Source organism: Onthophagus taurus, chromosome 2 (assembly GCF_036711975.1).
Source record: "Onthophagus taurus isolate NC chromosome 2, IU_Otau_3.0, whole genome shotgun sequence".
Classification (NCBI taxonomy): domain Eukaryota; kingdom Metazoa; phylum Arthropoda; class Insecta; order Coleoptera; family Scarabaeidae; genus Onthophagus; species Onthophagus taurus.
Window position 1 is genome coordinate 14,076,640 of NC_091967.1, and position 21,788 is coordinate 14,098,427.

The 21,788-nt window shown below is 34.3% G+C and overlaps 1 protein-coding gene and 1 long non-coding RNA gene across 4 annotated transcripts in view; one reads left to right on the forward strand and one right to left on the reverse strand.

Annotated features, from left to right (window-relative positions):
• Positions 1–21,788, reverse strand: part of LOC111426943 (metabotropic glutamate receptor 2-like) — a 127,212-nt gene that overhangs the window by 4,189 nt on the left and 101,235 nt on the right. For all 3 annotated transcript variants that reach the window (XM_023061850.2, XM_023061851.2, XM_023061852.2), the window contains 9 exons: positions 16,468–16,638; positions 13,337–13,481; positions 8,580–8,831; positions 5,821–5,995; positions 5,370–5,476; positions 4,445–4,594; positions 3,660–3,793; positions 1,524–1,849; positions 1,092–1,254 (listed from right to left, as the gene is read on the reverse strand). In XM_023061850.2, the coding sequence (XP_022917618.2) occupies positions 1,092–1,254; positions 1,524–1,849; positions 3,660–3,793; positions 4,445–4,594; positions 5,370–5,476; positions 5,821–5,995; positions 8,580–8,831; positions 13,337–13,481; positions 16,468–16,638 (1,623 nt within the window). The remainder of the gene's footprint in view (positions 1–1,091; positions 1,255–1,523; positions 1,850–3,659; positions 3,794–4,444; positions 4,595–5,369; positions 5,477–5,820; positions 5,996–8,579; positions 8,832–13,336; positions 13,482–16,467; positions 16,639–21,788) is intronic.
• LOC111426944 (uncharacterized) lies at positions 21,224–21,764 on the forward strand. Its single transcript, XR_002707886.2, has 2 exons — positions 21,224–21,600; positions 21,662–21,764. It is a non-coding gene; the product is annotated as an uncharacterized lncRNA (long non-coding RNA).

The following is a 21,788-nucleotide window of genomic DNA, read 5'->3' on the forward strand; positions in this document are numbered from 1 at the left end:
ATTCAGCGAATTTGAAATTAGAAAAATAATTCATCAATTTATTCACGTCAGTCAAGTGTCGAAAGTGTGCGTTCATATTTACTCAAAAATAATGGGAGTTTTTTTAGTTCGGTTGTCATTAAAAAATTGACAGTATGTGAAATGTATCGACAAATTTGGGTTTACGAAGATAATCATTCGTTGCAGCGTATCGTATGGAGTTATCACTAACTAAGAATTAAAAGAAAATTCGGTCACAGCTGTATATTCTTAAAGTCAACCTTTAGGAGTGGAATTCCTCAACGCGAAATTTCCGCAGATGACATATTTTCCCACGGGGATGATATCGATAAAGTACAAGAAGTTATTTTTCAATTAAGTCTAGCACTGACGGCGACCGGGTTCTCGTTGCAAAAGTGGATATCAAACTCAGCGGACGCTCTTTCATTTCTAAAGTTCGATTTATTAACCGAATCTTGTACATTAACTTTCCGGGGGCGCGTCAGCGGGTATACGAGTTTCTTTATTAATATTTCTTATTGTTACAAATATACACGCTTAAGGGTATTTGTTCTTGAAGCAATATATCTCCACTTGCAGTATTAGTGAGATCAGGCGTAGAAGTCACAATCTGTGTTTTTTATAAAAGTTTGTGTTAAGTATACGTTTTCTTCGTTATTTCTTGTTATAAATACCGCAGTTACTGCATTAAATAGGTTTGAAATATTTCAGGAAAAGGTTACCACCTCAGCATTTGACTTTAATGAAATACTGCATCCAATTAATGTTTCTCTAATCGCGTTGCTATTTGATTCCCTTCAAAATGTTTATGCGTAATTTTTGGTCACAGGGATCAACCACTTACGAAATATCCCGAATGGTGATGGGAAATGATCGTTAGCGATTTCCGCAGTGATCTGACAATTAAACTCCCCCGGTGGTTGCAGTAAATTGACCTGTGATTCGATTACGCACGGTTTTGCTGGCGCGGTCATAAACGCGTATAGGTGGTGGTAAATTTAAACGATATATTCATACTAGATTACTAATCTATTATATAAATAGGTACTTGTCAAAAATCATTTTAAAATATTTTAATAAAAATGTGTTACCTGTATCCCAATTAGTCCAGAGCATATTATTAACTGAGATCTCGGAGAAATGAAGCTAGGTCTTTTTGCTGATCGTTTCCCTGCGTTGAAAATTCTTGAAATCCTGTTAGTTTTTGTAAGTAGGGCTCCGTATACAACAGTAAAACAAAACCCAGCACCGAATCTATAACGTACATAAAAATTGAAATATGAAAAACTGTAAATATAAACGATTTCGTTACAGGTTCGTTGATATTCAAATATGCTAACATATTTACTAGACGTATTCAAATCGTTTTATGGGATATCATATATTTTATATTCTATAGAACCGTTACGTTTTATATTTAATATTATAATTTATTATCTACATCTTTTTTATATCTATTTGTAACTAGCACATAACGTTTTAACTATTTTAGACGTAACATTTTTTTAAACATCTATTATTACCTTTGTATACCACAAAGAACATCATTAGGTCGAAGAACAAGTGCAAATGTGACTGAATAGCACATGAACACTCCTGCAAGTAGCACGTAGCTTAATTCCCTCCCTGAAGCTCTGACGACAGGTGTGTCGTTGTGTTTGATGAATACGCCAGCTACGAACATAGTAATCAGAATTCCAGTAGAACTAAAGGCCATAGCGCCGATGGCCCATCCACTATCTGGTCGTAAATACTCCTCTGGGATATCCATGCAGCGAGTATGCAACGGATTCGGTACAGTGCCCCGAGGACATGGTTTACACTGAGTTTCATCTGTAGGATTCCTTATCTGAACCAACAAAACGAGGAATTAATTGGGAAACTATAATCTTCTTTTCAGTAGAGATCAATTAGGAAACTTTTTATTTGAGGCTAACGGCGCGCAACGAAAGCTGCTCAAGGCGGTAATTAAGCGAGATTTCATTAGTTCCTGTAGGACGTCATCTACGGAAACTAATTCGATTGGCTCAAGTACGTATTCTAGTTGGAAACTAGCTTGTTAAAGTAGGACCGATTCCAATTTCAGAGTTGACGATGTATGCCTGTGCACGACACGATGCGTGCTGTATCAAAGGAGGCGTTAACCGATGCCTTCTGCGATTGAGAACATCTGGTTTCAACCCCAGCTTAAATGAATTTCAATCTTATTTAAATATCGTAATTAAGTTGAAAGAAATTAAAACAAAAACCCGAATTTATTTATTTTTTACTTTAGTAATTTAGTGTTAAATTTAAGCATTTCGTTTAAATGGAATAAAATATTTATTTAACAACATTTGCTTGCGACTGTGATAACCCGGAACTGTCACCATTGCGCTTATGTTTATAGAGCATACTGTTCCGTTAAACTTTATTTTACGTTTAACTATCGCGGTTACTGCCTATTTAAATAAATTTCGTCAATATTACGTACTAAACTCCACTAAATTTAACGTACATTGCACTCGTAAAATTGTTTGAATCATTTAGGTTTAGCCACATTAAATTTGATAGATACACCACTCTCGCTACGACCAGGAATGAAATTTCAATTCGCATTATAATTAAAAGTCGTACGAGATGAAAACTTTTTAAAAAAACTAAAACTTGAACTAACACTACTATTAGAAGTAACACTAGACCTAGAACTAGAAATATTCGGGTTTAGCCGTCTTAAGGGACGTATGGCTAAATCCGAATGCTTCTAGTTATAGGTCTAGTGTTAGTTCTAGTGACAGTGCGAGGTAGTGCTAGTTAGCACTATATATTGCTATATTACATATTTTTCTTGAAATAAAAACATAACCAACCCTAGATCCAGAACTAGAAACATTCGGGTTTAGCCGTCATAAGGGACGTACGGCTAAATCCGAATGTTTCTAGTTATAGGTCTAGTGTTAGTTCTAGTGACAGTGCTAGGCAGCCCTAGTTAGCACTAGATATCACTACGTTGTACATTTTTATTGAACTGAAACTAGAACTAACACTTGATCTTAAATAAATTTCGTCAACATTACGTACTAAATTCCACTAAATTTAACATACATTGCTCTCGTAAAATTGTTTGAATCATTTAGGTTTGGCCACATTAAATTACACCACTCTCGCTACGACCCGGATTGAAATTTCAATTCGCATTATAATTAAAAGTCGCGTAGAACATCGCATCGAATAGCCGCGAGCCGATTAATCACGGGGTGAAACTCTATTTTCCACTTTAATACACGTTAGTGCCCTCGAAAGTTGTTTGATCGCGAATTTTTACGCTTCTGCGATTTTAATTTACTTTGGATGCTTGATCTTTTCACCGACCACCGTTTTAACACTACATTAGCCTATTATTGCCACCATAAATTCAGTAACCGAAGAAAATGGGTCGACAAAAATGTGTTTTAAAAATATTATTACGATGGTAAGATTTTGGTGTATAAAATCATCATTTCGTGGTAATCACTAACGACGTCTTTTGATATGAGTGATGACAACATAAAGTAAGTTTACAAGGAACGGTGGATGTTTCAATGGAAAAAAAGCGAACGCGTTAGTGGTAATAAATCATGAGCAAAGACATGAAAACAGTTTGTTGATGGTGGATAGTGGAAAAGTTGGTTCACACAAACCTGGTACTGGGTACAGTTGAAGCAGTGCCAGCAGCAACTTTCTCCTTCCACGTACTTTTTTGCTTGACCTTGTTCGCAGGGTAAACTGCACACCGATTCTGGGAGTTTCGGATGACCCAGTTTGAACTGGACCTCTGAAAAGGGATGAGAGAGTTTCTTGAAACTAGAAACCGTTAATTCACTTTTGAGGAGTTATTTTCGTCGGGGTATCTTAATGTTTTTAATGGACTTACAAGTTTTAGATTGCAATTATTGATATCATATTGTAATTTCCACAATGAATTCATTATGATATTTTAATGTACTATTTGCGTGTCGTTAATTTTAAAATAAAAAATAGCTTCCTTGAATGTTAGTAATAGCGTTTATGTTAGATACTTTACAAGACTTGACATTAATATCATTGTAAGAGGAGATTAGTAAATCGATACCTTGTTAGCGTCATCCACTTATCCTCCACCTGATATGCACTTCGAAAATCGTTGTGTACGCAAAGTGGGTTATCAATACCGTTATAAACTCAAAAACTAAATGATTCAATTTCTGCACAATTAATTTTCCATTCGCTTCGCGCCACTACTCAGTGACTCTGTCAATTGCAGACGTTGTACTTGAATATGCATTAGGTTGAGAAACGCTATCATCCCTTTTCGCCCGCTAATAGAGTTTTAATCGCGCCGTTTCGTTAAAGGGTAAATCGTAATTTATTCGTTTCGCGGTAAAAATGATTCAAAACGAAATAGAAATCATTTTATAATATATAATACAATTCAAATAGTTCTTACCTGACATGTTAAGTCTTAAAGTTCCTTCTATATACTCGCCTACTCTTACCCAACGGTATTTTCCACTTGATACTTGCTTAAAATGGATGATGTTGTATCTCGCTGGACCATCTCCATTTCCATCGAAGCGAAATTGATCACCACTAAGACCTGGGGATAAAAATTAAAAAGGTTACTACTTTTTAACTAAAAAAATGTTCCTCATTACTTTCCTCTCGTTTAAAGTGTACTTTTGCAAATGAATTTAGTTTTAGGTAAAGTATCGAATAAGTATCCGTTAAAAGCGGAAAAACGCAATTTTCAAACTTTAAGGTATGCCTGTATCTGTATAAGGATACATCCGCTTCATTAAAACTTTTCCAAACAAAGTTGCAATGTTGTCGGTTTTCGTCTATCGTAACCATATGTTGCGTTATTGGGAAAACTTTAAAACTTAAATTTTTGATTAGTTATAAAAAAAAATTAAGGGGCTTTCAAAAGCTTATGCTTTTAGACTCAGCTTTATATCCATCCAACTTTTTCATAGCAAGTACATATTAATTATACAAGTTTTTTCAGTCATAAATATTAAATACAGTAAAACCTCGATATAACAGACCGGGTATTCCCCGAGTTGCCTATACGATGTATTAATCAAGGACAAGTAGTTCTAATTTTAATTATTATTCAGCGCTAGATTGTTGTATATTTTTATTGAACTAAAACGTCTAAAGTCGCCCGAAACTTTTTAGCTCAGATCTAGTGTTAGTTCTAGTTTTAATTATTATTCAGCGCTGACGTCACGAACGGGCCTTAGAGCTGTTCACCAGTCCTCGAGATGTAGCAATCTTCTTAGATTCTACCGTCTTTGGTATAAATATAAAGCCACGTAGACTAAACTTAACGGTGTCCGAATAAATACTGTATTAATAAAAAAAATACCTACCCTCAAAAGTAACATTTCTTAAAAACTTTAAAAGCTCAGTTCCTTTAGTTGGTTTCATTGCATCACAAAGACCTGGTCGTCCATGGCACAACTCTTTATGCATATCTCTGAAAAGAATAACAAAGAAAGTTATATATAATTGTTGTTTTTTATGATGCATACAATTTTTATGGAGATTTATATGGATTAAATGTAGTTTCAAGATCGACATATTTTAGGATCATAAATTGAGGGGTTTAAAGTGCCTCTTAGATCCATTCGTTACAATTGAAGTTGACCTGAATAATTCTATTCGCAAATGGTACGATCCATTAAAATGAATGATGCGCGCATCTGGATATATGAGTAAAGTAGCGAATGTTTTAAAGAATGGGATAACTTGGCAATGTAAAACTTAGATTGTGACAGGGATTTATAAAACACTTCATATTTGTTTAGTAAATTAACGTACCTTATAGCATATGCGAAAGCCATAACAGCATCAGATACAAATTGAAGTTGATCTTCAAAAACAGTATTTTGTTTTGTCAGCTTTTCTTTTCCCGTGCAAGTTTTGGTGTGCTTTTGATTGTAAGGTGTTCTTGAACTGTTGGGGTATCGACATTGAAAATGATGTTCCCAAAATTCTGAAACAAAAAAAAAATTAACTATAATTTCTAATTAAATTCAGTTATGATTCAGTTATGTCCTTATATGAAGTACTCGCTTCGTGAATACACGTTTTTATTGCAGTACTTGTTATTCAAGCGGCGATATACTCTATAATATCGGGACATTAACAATTTTACGTTCCATTTTGAACGAGGAAAAGAATGACTTCAACCTACAATGTAGGTGGCGCTGTGAATCGCCGAAGAATTGATTCGGCCAACCATTCCATATACAACCCCAATCCATCAAAGCGATTTCCGTGCAAAAGGCACGGAAATCATCAAATTTCTGTGTGTGTGTGATTGCAGCTGTTCAATGTCGACAGGAAGTGATTACAACGTGGCTGCGCGATTTGCTGCTTATGCGGCACGTTCCTTTCCGCTTTGAGTTGTGTTATGGCGATGAAGATGACGACAGGAAAATTGCTACACGTACAATCCAGAACAATGGAACTAACGAACTGTTGTCGCAAAGGAGAGGGGATGTTTAGATCACAGACAAGGACAAAACAGGACAAACAGTTTACGATATCGATTCGGTCGACCGTGAAATAACAAATTCTCCACTCACTTCATTTCGCCGCGCCCTCCGAGACCGTACGTTCGATTCTATCGTAAATTATTAAAAATTATCGGGTTGATTGTTAGCAATTATTGGGTCTTTATTCCATTTGCAATGATGGATGGTTAGATCGTTTTAGAGCAATGCATTATCTTCTATACCTCATGACGTTGACGGGGTATAAATTTACAATGCGCTCTAATAGATTGCTATACTTAATTAGGTTAAAGGCAGATGAACTGATACAGATTAAAGCAGCGGTTTTCAACCTTTTTTATATTGCGACCTATATAGTAGAAGAAAAAGTTATACGAACCACAATTAAACCTTTGCATCGTTGAAGTAAGATTTGTAGCAACTAGCAAAACACCTTGCCAAGATTCTGTCGCCTTTTACAGGTAAAACAGATTCATATGTCAGAGATTTCACACATTTTGTAGAATCAATCAGGAGTATGAAGAAGTACACCCCCAGGATATCTTGGTAAGTTTCGACGTGGAATCTCTATTCACCAGAGTACCAGTCAAAGAAGCTGTGGGTGGTCTTGGCCAGAAACTCATCCCGGAGGGTTTGCCGAAAGATGTTTCAGAACTAGTGGAGTACTGCCTATCATCGACATATTTCAGCTGGAAAGGAGAATACTACGAGCAATGTGAAGGGACAGCCATGGGGTCACCTCTATCACCTGTGATGGCAAATTTTTAAATGGAGATGTTTGAAGTGGAATCGTTAAAGAAAAGTGGGTGGAAACCGAAGCTATGGCTCCGTTACGTTGATGACACTTTCGTGATCTGGCAACACGGAAAAGAGCGACTCCAGGAATTTCTAGACTACCTAAACTCACAGCACTCCATGATAAAATTTACCATGGAAAACTGCAAAATAGTTACCATACTTGGATGTGTTGGTGACTAGGAAGACAGATGGGGGCATGGAACTGGGAGTATATCGAAAGAAGACGTATAAAAAGATACCTGCAGGCTTCATCCCATCACCACCCACAACAGAAAACTCCGTGATTCAAGCCTTATTTCAGCGAGCAGAGAGGATATGTGATAAAGAAAACCAAAAGAAAGAAGAGAGTTTCCTATAAGATGTACTGAAGAACAGCTATTCAATGAGGGATATCCAACGATATATATGAAATAATTCTAAATTACGATTTATTGATGCATTAGGAACATATTGTACCTGTTCCCCAAAAATACTAGTTTATAACATTTCAGATGGAACGTGCAATAGTAAATTTATCATAAATTTTCATTCCATAGTAATAAGTTGTATTCAGAGTTAAAATCTCGACTTGATTTGATTAAATTCTAGATTACGTTGTTGTTCCATGTTTCAATGTTTCACGTTCTTGTCCATTAAGGTAATTGAGAAAATCGCACTTGTCTACTAAATTGGCAGGTACAACGTGGGGTCATGTGCAAGCTGAATTAATTTACATAACAAAGTTCAACGTGGTGACAGATTGTCTCACAACTTTAAAGATTTCTTAAAACTTTCTTATTGATGATAGAAATTGGTGTTGTTACTTAAAACGAGTTGATCAAAACGATATTAATTAAAACTTTTCTAATACAATAGATTCCAGAGGAATTTTAAAATAAATTAGAAATCGTGGTGGTGACAAGAATTCATGTAAAATCTACAAAATCCTACCGACTTAATATTATATTGAGTAAGTAAGCCTAAATGATGAAAACAATAACGTAAACTTTTATTAAATTCTGCCTCACGGTGTTAGCCGAAGTTGGTTCGCTTTAAAATTGATTTTGTTGGCACGAAAGTGGTGGTGGCGGGTTAGCTTCCTCTCGTGGGAGTAATCCTCGCAGTGAGTTCGTTTAAATTATGATCGGAGATAACACTTGAAGCGATAGCCTTACATGGAGACCACGAGTTCCCCACTAATTTGTCGAATTATTATATTGCGGTGGTATTAAAGAAATTCATGGAAATTAATTGCTTTAGAATAAATTTAGGGATTTATCTTACCTACGAACCACGGATTGCGTCGATTGTTCTCCACGTTTAAATTTAGGAAGTACTCTTCAAATCCACCGACAGAGTTGGCTTGTGGTTGCACTGAAAGCGTGCCTTCCACTTCGGCTTCATTACCATCTGAAACTAGAGATCGTGCACTCCATCCATCGGATCCAATCCAAGAAAAGCTCCCTGTAGCATTACTTCTTCTTACAGCTCTCATAACACCAGCAACTTCTTGATCTGATCCAAAAATTATAGCACCTGGGAATAAATAAATAAAATTAAACGTTTCCGTATTGTAGAGGAACCTAATGTATTTTCAAATTCTCGCAACCACCCCTCAACCATTTTGAATTAATTACTATAATCCCAACGGTGCTATAAGACCCCCAAATTCAGTCCCCACCCGAACTTACAAATCGAATTATTATAAGCTTGGTACTTGAGGGGTAAACTTGTCAAACAAATTATCATAGTGGAATAATTTGTCTAATCGCCCACAAACCAAAGATATGAGTTATGTCTGACTATGAATATTACATATTTCAATAACAATAATATTTTAGTGATGTCTTAGCGTAGTGAAAAATAATTCTATCTCACTTTATTGCAAGCATCTGAAAACGTTATAAAGAAAGCTATAAAGTATCCCTACGCGCTGGTGGATGATGCAATAAAGATCTTTATTAAAACTCATGCGAAAAAGCTATAAAGGAATGAGAAGCATGCTTGTTAAAAGTACCATGCGTCTACCACCATTTTAATAATTCCAATCCTAAAAAGCCTTGTCGTGTTCTTGCTTTTGCCGAAACGACGCGTTATAAAAATATTCTGTTTGTGCGGTTCGTGAAGTCTCGGCCCCCGAGTTAAAGCAAAGTCGCGTACTAAATTTTTTACTCCCCATAAAAATTCAAGGAAGAAATTTGGCGCTGCAGTTGACAAGCCGAATGGCTTCTTTCTGTGGTTACAGCAGCGTTTTATACAAGGAGAATTATTAATATCAGCTATCGTATTTCTATTGTATGTGTGGAGCATTCATAAATTCTTTGCATTCCGCGGCGCATTCTCCAGCTCTTCTTCGCCGGGGAATTATTTATTGTACGAAACCCGGAAGGCAATATTTGGCCAACCGGCATATTTTTCCACAAAGATCTCCTATATACGCTTTATAAGTGCAACGCAGCATTTTTAACAAATGCGTATAATAACAAAATTTATAAGGAAAACGATCACTTTGTGAAAATCCATTAGAAATTTAAATAAGGAAACTGGATGGAATGAAAATTTCGATAAGGATATTGTACATTTTCTCAATTTCCATCCACCCATCTCTTTCCTTTTTCGTTTTCCTTCAACTTTATGACCAGTTTCAGTGCTGTCTTTACAGCCACGATTTACAGCTTTCGTTTGAGTGTTTGAACGAAATCTTGATCCCTGGGATATTCGAAAAACAATGTAAGGCTCACGCGGTTACCATAATGACGTGAGGCTTTTATAGTTTGTTTTTTTATGGTCATCGACATCTTATCTCAAAAAAAAAGTTCTATTTTAACGGGAGATGTGTCAAAAATATGTTTCATCGACTTTAATGCTATTTGGTACTATGTATTTTTATATGTGCTTCGTTAATGCACTGTTAATGCTTCTTGAAAAAGCAATTTTATTATGACACACATTTACCACAGACGTTGACAGATGAAAATGCTAATAAATTTAGCTAATTTCAAGAAGTGTAGAATATCATAAGTACCATGCTGTAGACGCTGTCATGTAATGTTCCCACTAGATATCAGCTTACAGTTAAAACTACAGACTCACGTTAAGTTGACAAGGCTCAAATTGAAAGTGTTAATTGCATTAAGTGCGAAAATGTAGTTTTCAGTAGTCGTAGAGGTGAATAGGGTAATCAATGAAAATAAAACGCACATAATATAGAGCACTGTGCATATACCATTAGCATAAACGTACATACTGTAATTAGACTACCAGTAACAATGAAGAATAAACAGATTGAGCAGAAACTGCCTAACTAATATTGACCAGCATGTATTGTACAGAGAGTCTACGGTAGCACTTAAAAAATGAAGGGAGAAAGACGAGGAGTGCTTGCTTGTGGCGATGGAGCTGCAAGAGTTGCATTGAAGAAGCCCTTCCTCAGTCACCTTATTGGCATATATAGTGCCAAACGTTCCACTCTTAATCTTGACAACCTTCCGGAGTTGGAAACCTTGGCAACATTGACTTACAAAACATTTCGATGGAATATGGCAGTCACCTTTTTAGAAGAGTACCCAGGTCTCTCTTCTAAAATGTTGAGCACCGCAGATGTTTCGGCTCTTGTCTAAGCTGCGTATGTTAGCAGTGGTTTTACACAGGTTTTATTACTTGCTTTTTACCGTAATGTGTTTGTTCCGGCATATGATATCTCGTAGGCAACCAGATATTACTGCAGCTTTGATTGCCTATGATTTCACTACATGTTTGGTGTTATTTTGCTTGATATGTCGACTCTAAAGTATTTAAACTGCATGACATGTTGGATCGACTTTTCAGCGACCTCCAATTTGTATCGTATTGGGGTTTTGGATATGTCTATTGATTGTGTTATTGAGGCGTTGCAGATCATCAAAAAAAGACATGGGAGAAGTATACAGATATTCAAAATCTATTCTAACGATGTTCATTGTATTGAGGTTTTACTCTGATTGAAATCAGACTGAACTGATTATATATGTGTATATTATACAACATAATGTTGATGCATTATATACGATTATTGATATAAGTTGTTATTAAGTTATAATATTGTTTGTTATATTTGTGTTTCATTTTCGAGATATAAAAAGAATATTTTACACTTATACCATAATAATCATTATTTGAAAAATCATAGGGATCAATTTAACATTATATAACTAAAAATATACAAATTAACATATATAAGTCTAACATTATTTTGAAGACGGAAGTTTTGTACAGCATATAAGTTTACATAACGTATACATCATTTTGTATAAGTTGAGACAATCGTGTAACTAATTCCGCGACAAGTAACTTTACTCGAATACAAAGTAAACTTCCCTACCGTCAAGAGACTTTAAATTACTAAAACACAACTTTGTGCTGACTGGGGGTAAGCTCGTGAAACCGCTTTACTTCCTGATTACTATTTATTAATTAGAAAAGTAAAATTTTTTATTTTAAATAGAAAATTAGATGAAAACCGTTAAAATTTCACTGAAAATTGAGCGTAATCATTCTATTAGAGAAACATTCCACGTCGTCAAGTAGATGTATTAAATACAATTTGGGAATCGCGCTGAGCTTGACAGCAATAAATTTACAGTACCCAGGGGATTACTTTGGAATGTGCTGTCGTGAAATTGAACGTGGCGTTGTGGAATCACGGCACCAACAAAAAGTAGACGTGAATTCACCCAGAATAATAATGATAAACCTTATTTTTATTTTAAATTTATATTGGTCTTGATGTAAATTTTTGGTCTGTGCTGAAAAAAACTTTATAAAAGGATTATTCTAATAGAATTAGGTTTGAATTATTGGCTGAAATCACAAAACCGTATTGAAAGTGCAATCAACACCCCTTCGCTTCTTTGTCTCCGATCCTCTTGGATCGGATCCAATAAGTTCCCCGTTGTTCCCATCCCGCTGTTCCACAATAATTTAGGGCGTGTGCTCGCTAATCGATACGGATATGTGGGTCCAGCACACTAATCCGTTAAAAAACTTTGCATCTCTTCCCGTTATTTTGAGCTTTGTCGTCGCCCAAATATTTCATTGTCACTGTGATAAATCTTTCACTGCGGATGCTAACGATTGGCGCTTGATGTATGCTAATGTACGTTGTCAGGCATAGAATTTCGAACATCGATGTTGTAAAAAAGTACCAAAAGCAAAATGGTGGACTTTTGTTCGCTTGAAAGTAAAAAAGCATGCCGTTTTCCTACGTTATTGTATCCCTCTTGTACTATAGCTAAATGTTCTTTTGTTCGCTTGAGTTCGAAATTGTACTAACATGTTAGTTGCGAAAAGCTTTGTTGTCGCGAAACGAGAAAAATTCGTGCACGTAAGCAGGATGGAATATTTAAAGTCGCCGTTTTGTTAAAGTGAACTGAACAAGAGCGGTAGGTATTTTAATTTGAAATTCATTTACATATGTCGTAGAATTGGATATTATTTTAAGTAACAATATATCTTGATTTAAAATACTCCCAACTTTTGTAATATAGTGCAACAGTATTGATCCGCCGTCATTATAGTAGTTGACGTTAACAAGTTTGCATTGAAATAGCCAGATTGTTACGTATGTGACAAAACTGTAAACAGAACGGCGACAAACACAACGTTATTGTGTGTATAGTTTTCCGTGTAGCCGATATGAAGCTGCCAACAACATTGTATTACTAATTTTGCTCTTGAAACGTATTAAACGTGCCGGAACATGTATAACAATGTTCCCGCACATGACTATGCTTGATTTCAAAGTTGGTCAGGTTTCAATTAGTTATTAATGACTATTAGTTTGGCAACAAAATATAATTTTCCGAGTAATTTCAAGCTTTTGTATTTTAGAAAGCTCGTAAAAGTTATGAATACTTGTTTATGTCGTGGGTTGTAGTCTAAGTATTATTATGTAAACTAGTATTCAATTAAGGCGCACGTAACATTGGAGATTGTGTTGCCCACTTGACCGTCACCCGTAAGTACATGCCAGCATGCAATCTTTTGTCCTTGTCTACACTTACCTCGAGCCCTTGGCTTGGTCAGCAACTTCTGCACTATGCTGTCATAGGCAGACTCATCGGCTACGCCAGAATCCTTTACTAACTTCTCTTTCACCGCTATACAAATATTATGTTCCGCTAATAAATCTTCAAGTTCTTCAAAAGCCTGTAAATAAATAAATTAAATAAAGTAAAAATATTTCGTTTTAATTTAGTATTTTAATTTTTAAATAAAAGGAGGGTTTTTTTAAATTCACTGTAATATATCTTAAATATGTCTGTTTGCAGTTGACGTGAGTTGGGTTGGGATGTTTTTTGTTAATTTTTTGATGGCGGTAAAAATTCATTTGTTAATGACCCCATTTGTTTGACGAAACTCGGACATATAAAATTAGCTAAGCATGTAGGGAGGTCGTTAAAACCATACGTCAGAAACAATTTCAGGATCATAAATCAACCATTTAAATGGGCGAAACCGGCAACAGAAATCTAATACAGTTAGTAATTTACTTATACTTCACACTTTTTTGATGAAACTGTTAATAATTTCCGAAATCTCTAGTCACAAAATTATAAAAATAACAAAAAATTATATTGTACACTTTAATAATATAATAACTAAATTAAATGCCGAATGTGGTACAGTGAGTTGGTTTACAAAAGGGGGTCGCACTTTGGTATAAACGGACGCTTTTAAACTTCTAGAATAATTCGGCGTCCATTAGTAACAATTTTAAACCCATGAAAAGGATTTGTAAAAGCTCAGAGTAATTGTTGTAAATGAAAATTTATGCTGGCATTTCGTAACTTGCGTAGCATAGAGGTTTAGATTTGCGCCGCAGCGGAGAAACACTTCGTGACCAACATGAAAAGAGACACTGTCATTAGGAGAACGTTTTATAAGTAGAATAAATACCGTCTGAAAGTGACAAAGTACCATTAAAAAAACAAGGTATAATAAAATATATCGCAATCAAAAAGCTGCAATGTTGTAAGAAAGAAGATTTAATCGTATCTTTGGAGACAAAATTAAATGAATGAGTTGGTTTATAAGTTGTTGATGGTAAAGTGTATTACAAAAAAAAATTTGAATAAAAGTTGTCACAAATTTTATTCTTAATAATATTGCGCTCTTCCACTTTTGCTCTCACAATCAGATGCATAAATATTGAGAAAAATATGAAAATTAAACGAATGTGTAGTCTTTCAAGTTGTTAAATAGAACGCTTGGGATTCGGAGCATATTATAAAAGAACTGTAATAAAAGTTAAAAGTTACAAAAGTTGTAACTAATTTCATTCTTAACAATATTGCACTCTTTCACTTTTGCTCTCAGATACGTAAATGGAGAGAAAACTACGACAATATGAAAATTAGATGATTCTTTAAGAATTAAAACAATCGCTGATGGAAAATATGACATAGTTAAAAATATTTGTTTCATCACGTAAGAAATTTATCTGTGAAAAAATGTTGATATCGAATTCTGAATAGTTTTGCTCACGAACTTTTAAAAGTTGATATCTTTATGATTAAGTATTAAAATGACGAATTCTAAATCAGTGAATGAATTTATTAAACCCTATTTTCGTCATCCAATTGAATCGGAATGCTTAAATAAAGGTTTTTGAAAAATTGTTATAGACTTAAAACATGCACAAATGCATTAATTCATCAACTATAATAACTGAATTTAATAAATATATAAATTATATGTAACACATTTAGTTTCAAAAACATAATAAAACCATTATAGAACCAAATTGAGCACAATTTATAAACAACGCTAAATTAAATAACGGTCCTTTTGATCTGATATAAAGTAATTTTCGCTACTACAATAAAAATTGTATATAATAATTTTATAAATTTTGTTATTTTTATAGGCGTTAATTATGATGCATTATACTCTACTTCATTTTCCCGAGTTCAATAACAAAACCATTTGATATTGTTAGTGTAACAAAACAATACACAAATTTTGTTAAAGCCGCCGTTTGAAAATTTAGGGAACCATGATTTACTCTTTTATAACAATTAAAACCGTTGTGTTTTGTAAACCGTGTTGCTATTCATACTTGTAACGTTCAATTACTTCTAAAACTAAAATAAATAGTTAGCGAAAAATGCCGTTGGACTATTAGTTTATTTATAAAACTGCGGCTGAATGCACTTACTAACATTAGAAAAAATAGTGATGTTGCAATTTTTAAAATTTTCTTTAATTCTTTCTTAAATTGTGGATACTATTTTACACATAACGTTTTTTATGTGAAAGCGCATTGCAGCTCTTAAATGTTTGTCCCTTTTACCCAATGATCCTTTACCTTTAATTCTCTTTCCTACTTTTCAAACCCTTAACCGTCATAGCAGTCAAAGCTCAAACCTCTGGCTTTCTATCAATACAACTTTTTCCAGCGATTTCCTTCGTAACGTAAATGCAGTGATGTAACTCTAAAATCCATGAGAATGCAAGTTTGCTTACCTTTTCAGAAGACTGCGGGATGTTTATAAAGTTATTAAAAGTTAAAAAAGTTCATTTCAGGCGTGCCCACTATCTAGTAGGGGAAACATCAATTTATACCAAAAATTTATTTTGTAGATTAAATTTTTAGAGCTAAAATCATAATATAACGTTTTAGTTAATAAAATTAATGATATGCATTTAGACATTAATTGTAATGTATTAACAACGAATGCTATTTTATTATACAATGCTACAACATTAATGCATAATATTACCCGTCTTTAGAGATTGTATGCAGATATAGCTGGAGAAAACTTGCGATGATTGAAATTTTAGAATATAAGTATTACTTTAAGGGTCATCAAACTAATTATATCAATTTAGAAAACTGTGGTTGAAAATCACATTGTTAATTTTATGAATATCATTTTCCGGTCGAACTAACTTGGGTGTATCAAGGATTTGTAAATTTCGTAAAAATAACCATTTGAAACTCTTGGTGAATTTCGAGAAGACAACCTGTCCGCGAATTGAAAGCAAGGTTGTCAGTTTGCCCATCGAGAATTGGGCGAAATCCGTGAAATAACGTTGTTAACAAGTTTCATTCTGTTTTCAACCTCGAAATATTATTACCATCTACACAACATTCTATCTTTCGTTCTTTCTCAACCTATTAAGTACTTACTTTTATTCCATAGTTTGATTCTTCGTAGATGATTGATATGTAACTCCATCCCATCTTGCGAACAATATCTACCATAGCTTTAACTTGATAACGATCAGATGGAATTGTTCGTGTAAAAAACTCGAAACGTTGTTTGTTACTCAGCTCTGGACTGGTTGAAAAGAAGGATACCTAAAAGAAATTTAATTATATAGATTTATTTATATCTTTAAGTGTGATGATAAATGTGTAGTGGGATGAATCGATCAAAATAATGCAGTTGAATTCAGCAATCTTCACTTGAAAGTTCATTTCACAACCGAAACGGATCTAAATTACAAACTTTGTAGAGGCGTTCACTTGAGATTAGCTTACTTACTTCCTAGAGATTGAATTAGAGAGACTACCGAACTTTCTTGAAGTTTACTGATGATAGAGATATCTGCATTACGATTCATGCCTTGCAACGGATTTAATATTGTGTAGAAACTTAACCTTGATATAAATTTTTAATTTGTTTTTCTCAAACACTATAAATTTTAATGTGACATTTTCGTTTTGTTAAAAACGCTTTAACAGGAATTTTGCATTGATGTCCAGGATGTATTATGATTTATGACTGACTCGTTTCGCCAATTAATAACGGAAAAAGGTACATTTTTCCCATCAATCCTGAAACATATCGTCGATCCTTTCAATGAATATGCCCATTTGTCATCAATTATCGACAATTTACAGCAATCGGTGCGAACTATAATAAAATTAACGGTCCGATTATGACGTTCCTATCATGATGGTGATAAATCGTTTCTATGTAATTAAAACGTTTAACTAAACCCTATATTTTACCGTTAACGTTTCCACTAACTATAAAGTGGGAAATTATTCCCTATTGATTTTGAAATATTAAACCCTCTCAAAAATAATTCTATAATTATTGTGTATTTAGAAAATTGTATGAATTGATTGTTTCGCAAAAGCGAAGATGAAATGGGGAAATAATTTTAATTTTGCACCTTTATTAAAACCTTCTTTAATAAGACAACTCAGTCTTTGTCCTTTATATGCAAATGCAACGCTGTATTAATAACTGGAACTGAAAACAAGCAAGATGTTGCTTCGCGAGAATTTAATTTACTTGTTAAGTCTTATTGTAATTAACGTTCACTTCTGTATATTAAAATGGTATCCTTAAAATGGAGAAAATACAAATACGTGCACTCTTTATTGCGGTGTTTAACTAAATTGGAGTTAAATACCGCATAATAGTAATAATAATTAAAAGCGAACTTCACGGTAGGCTAACTTGAAATCGAACACAAGTCAAATATATTTAAAGTGCCATTAGATGCAATGAAGCGAGCAAATGGCCTACAATATTTATGTTTCAGGACTTTTTAAAAATGGTCTGTTCGCTTCAGGTTCCTGCAAAAGAATTATGGCCTAAAAATGTAATTTCAAATCGATTCCATTCGACCAATGTTTTTCCACACAGCCACCGGTGTTGATTTAATTGGACATTTTTTCTTTTTCTCTCAAATTTACCATCCTAATCGTTTTATAAATTTAAGTGACTTAAAGAAATACATGAAAATATATTTTCTCTGAATATCATGTCTACCATTTGTCTGGCAAACAATATGAGCCCCGGGGTTTCCGTTAAGGTGGCCCATCAACCTGGATATATCACCCACGATTTGTATCTTCGTGTATGTAATCTCAAGGCAGGAACGATGGCAGTCCGGACGAAAATTGGAGGACTGGAAGAGATGTTATGGCTCCTCCACGGAGTAATTTCTGTAGCTTTTATCTAACTTATATACTTCCTGTTTCAATTTCTGACTAAATAAACTGCCTACGTAATTTTTAATGCAAAATATCCAAGTAAATAATTCAATTAATATAGGTATTATTATCTAGATTTCAAGCTCTAGCAGTGTAATATCAATTATATGTATATTACCTAAATTATCCATATCTACACAATAGGGTGGGGGTTGAACAATGAGGGAAGTAATTAGTAGGAAGGGGAAAGTTAGGAATATACGTTGAGCAGATTAGTGTTCAGAACACGCTTTCTCACCTCACCATGGAATTTGCATTTACGTAAACTGAATTACTAAACAAACATCCAGCTTATACTTGGATACACGGCGTTTGCAGTGCGGTAAGAACTAAAATAATAAAGCGCCTAGAGCGACTTGGTTTATAGAAGGTAGACCATAGAAATAGAACAATAATTAAGGAAAGTGTAATTATAAACGGGTTACTCTTTGTTAGCTATGCTGTATACTTTTAAATTAACGCGAATCTCATAAACAGAACATTTCAATAGTGGTTTACAAAACTGAAATAAAATTGAAAGAACGACATTTTCGCTTGTAACATTAAAACTTTTTATACAGGAATGGTATAATAATCTACTAACGACATGTGTTTAAATGCAACGGCGTTTGGCAAACTGCGTTTCCGATATTATTAAGCCTTTGTATTTCGGCGCTATGCAATAACATTTGCTTTAATTTTCCTGGCAAAACAGTTGATATACAAAGCGGGTCGAGCTTCATGAAACTGCGATCATTCTGTATTAACCCAGAGAAAATCGACATTATTACCACCGCAGAATGTCCGAATTGAACGGAAATGCGCATGTTGTGACCTTCGGGTCGCGAGCCTGATATCCAAATTTCCATGCCATTTCGAGCCCCAAATTTAGCGAATGAATCACCTTGGATGGTACAATCGTCTGCCAGCTTTAGTCGCGAAACGCGTGACGTCGTTCGTGTGAATAGAGCGACAGGAAATTAAGGACTTAACGTTCCAAATAACAACGATGTGCTCTGACAAAAGCACCACAATACGTTTTGTTGAACAAACATGTATTTCATTACAAAACATTGTATTGTAATTCGTTTGCAGAAATGAATTCACAAATCTAATTAACTAATAGTTGTTTATATTACAAATAGGATACAAAAAATCCATAAATTGTTAATACTGAAATAATTTCAACAGAAATATAATCTAATGTCTAAAATTGTAAAGTTAATACATCTGTTTCAGAAAAGAAATAAGATGTTGTAAAAGTTTGAAATTTCCATTATTACTTGAAATTAACAAATATATTTCAAGATATGAGATATTTTTCACTCTAACTACCATAAAAACCATCATTGTTGTGCGATGTTATTTGATGATGTTGTGTTAAAACAAATAATGTTTCTAGCAGATACTCGGTTTCGAAAGCAACTGATTTTTGAAGCGAATATGATGCTAAGTTTAAAATATATTCGGAAAAGTATACGTTCTGCATTTTGCGGAATCTTGCAAGATCACTTAGGAGGTCGTTTTCTGCAAAAAGTATAAGCTAGGAAGAACCCGTCTTTTCCTATCACCTTTTCCTATCCCTGGAAAACACAGCTTCTCCTATCCCTGGAGAATACACCTGTTCCTATCCCTGGATCATCCAGATCTAAACTACCACGACATGTTTTTTTTCTTAAATCTAAACGCCTTCGAAAGTTTTCTTCATCGACAGAATCAGATTCTACCTTAGGTTTAGATCTAGAACAAGTTTTAGAAGATGAGCTGACTGACGAAGAGGATAAGAGTGTGCAACACAAGGAAGAGAATGCAAGTTTTATAGATCTCTTCCCATTATCGACAGTGAAAACTAGAAGAACACTAGTAGAATGCAGCATTCAGTTCTGATGACTCGAACGCCAGTCAGAGAAGAACTGGAAAAGAAGGAAAAAAGGAGAAAAATGAAGAAGGAGCCTGTTAAGAGAGTTAAGCAGTGTCTAGGTTAAGAAGATTTCCAATGAAGATGAAACGTGTCGTATATGTAATGATTTTGGGATCACGCTGACTGTAGCTGCATTGAAAAGGCGTTATATTTGAAAGACTATATTTGCAACGAATGCTAATTGTTTTAACCTTAATGCAATTATACATTCATTAGATACTTTATTTGAGAGACACATTTTTCTATAAACCTGTTTATCTTCATCACTGTAAATGGAGTCAGTGTAATTGTTGGTGCAAGTGGTTTTGTTTGTTTGGTTTCAAGCTTTGAAGCTGTTTTGTTAAACATTTGTTAGAGTAACAACTCCGGTTACGATTTATCTGACGCTTTCGGTCTCTCAATTTTCATTTCTGGGAATGTGTTGTATGGTTAATAACGAGCAAAAATTCAACGAATGAAAACATGAATTGAAAATATGAAAATATTTCTCCTATTTTAAATAGGATGGGTTGGTTTAATGTGTCTTGTCAGAAAGCACTCCATTCCGCTTGCTTTTGCATCTATCTTACTACAAGTTATCTCTCTCTCTGTTTCTGTGTTTGTTTAATGAAATTCGTCTTCAGAGATTCATAACATCAATATACGAAACAAATAACAATGCCACAGGACTGATTTGAAACTTTCAGATCTTATTCTGTATCTAATCTCGTAATGTTATTTTGCGAGGGGGACCTTATTAGGATCCATGCGGTCATAATTCAAGGTAAAATGTAAAGAAACATTATTGAGAGTAAAACTTTTTATCTACTCTTGTTTGCTTTTTATAATTGTCATTAATTTATTTAATATTAAACATTGCTCATCATTCTTATGATAATTACTGTGCGATTATCGAAATCATTTGACAATTGTATTAAAAATTTTATTATTTCCTACAGATTAAGGTTTTGTTTATTTATTATTCAGTCATACTGTATACGATATCATGGACAAAAAGCGATAATACACATTAACGATAAGATAATACGGATACGTAGATAACGTAAAAGGTACAAATCTAAAAAAAAAATTGGTTTCATAAAAGTATCTTATTTGAAGGTGTTTAGTAAACTTTTTTGTGAGTGATTATGAGTCCTGGACCTCATGGTGGCGGGCATGGAGGACACGGAGGTCATCATGGCCCACCTGGACATCACGGTCCACCTGGACATCATGGTCCACCTCATTTTGGACCACCCGCACACCATGGCCCACCTCATTTAGGTCCACCAGGACACCATAGACCACCGCCTATGGGTCCTCCAGGACATGGACCACATTTTCATCCACCCCCACCACCACCTCATCATGGGAGGACTCGAGTAGTTTGTTGTCCATGTTGTACTGTACTCTGATGAAGAGTTTCGTAGGTATATATTTCATCATAAAAATTTTAATTTAAGTGATAATTTACCTTTTCATTTATTAAAGATTTGGTTGATAAATACTGGATATCAACATTTATTACTTATTTAGAGTTTATTTACGATTTTGGATTATGTGAGATAAAGTTAATAAATTCTATGTTTTTAAATTACGTTTAATTTTTAAAATTCCC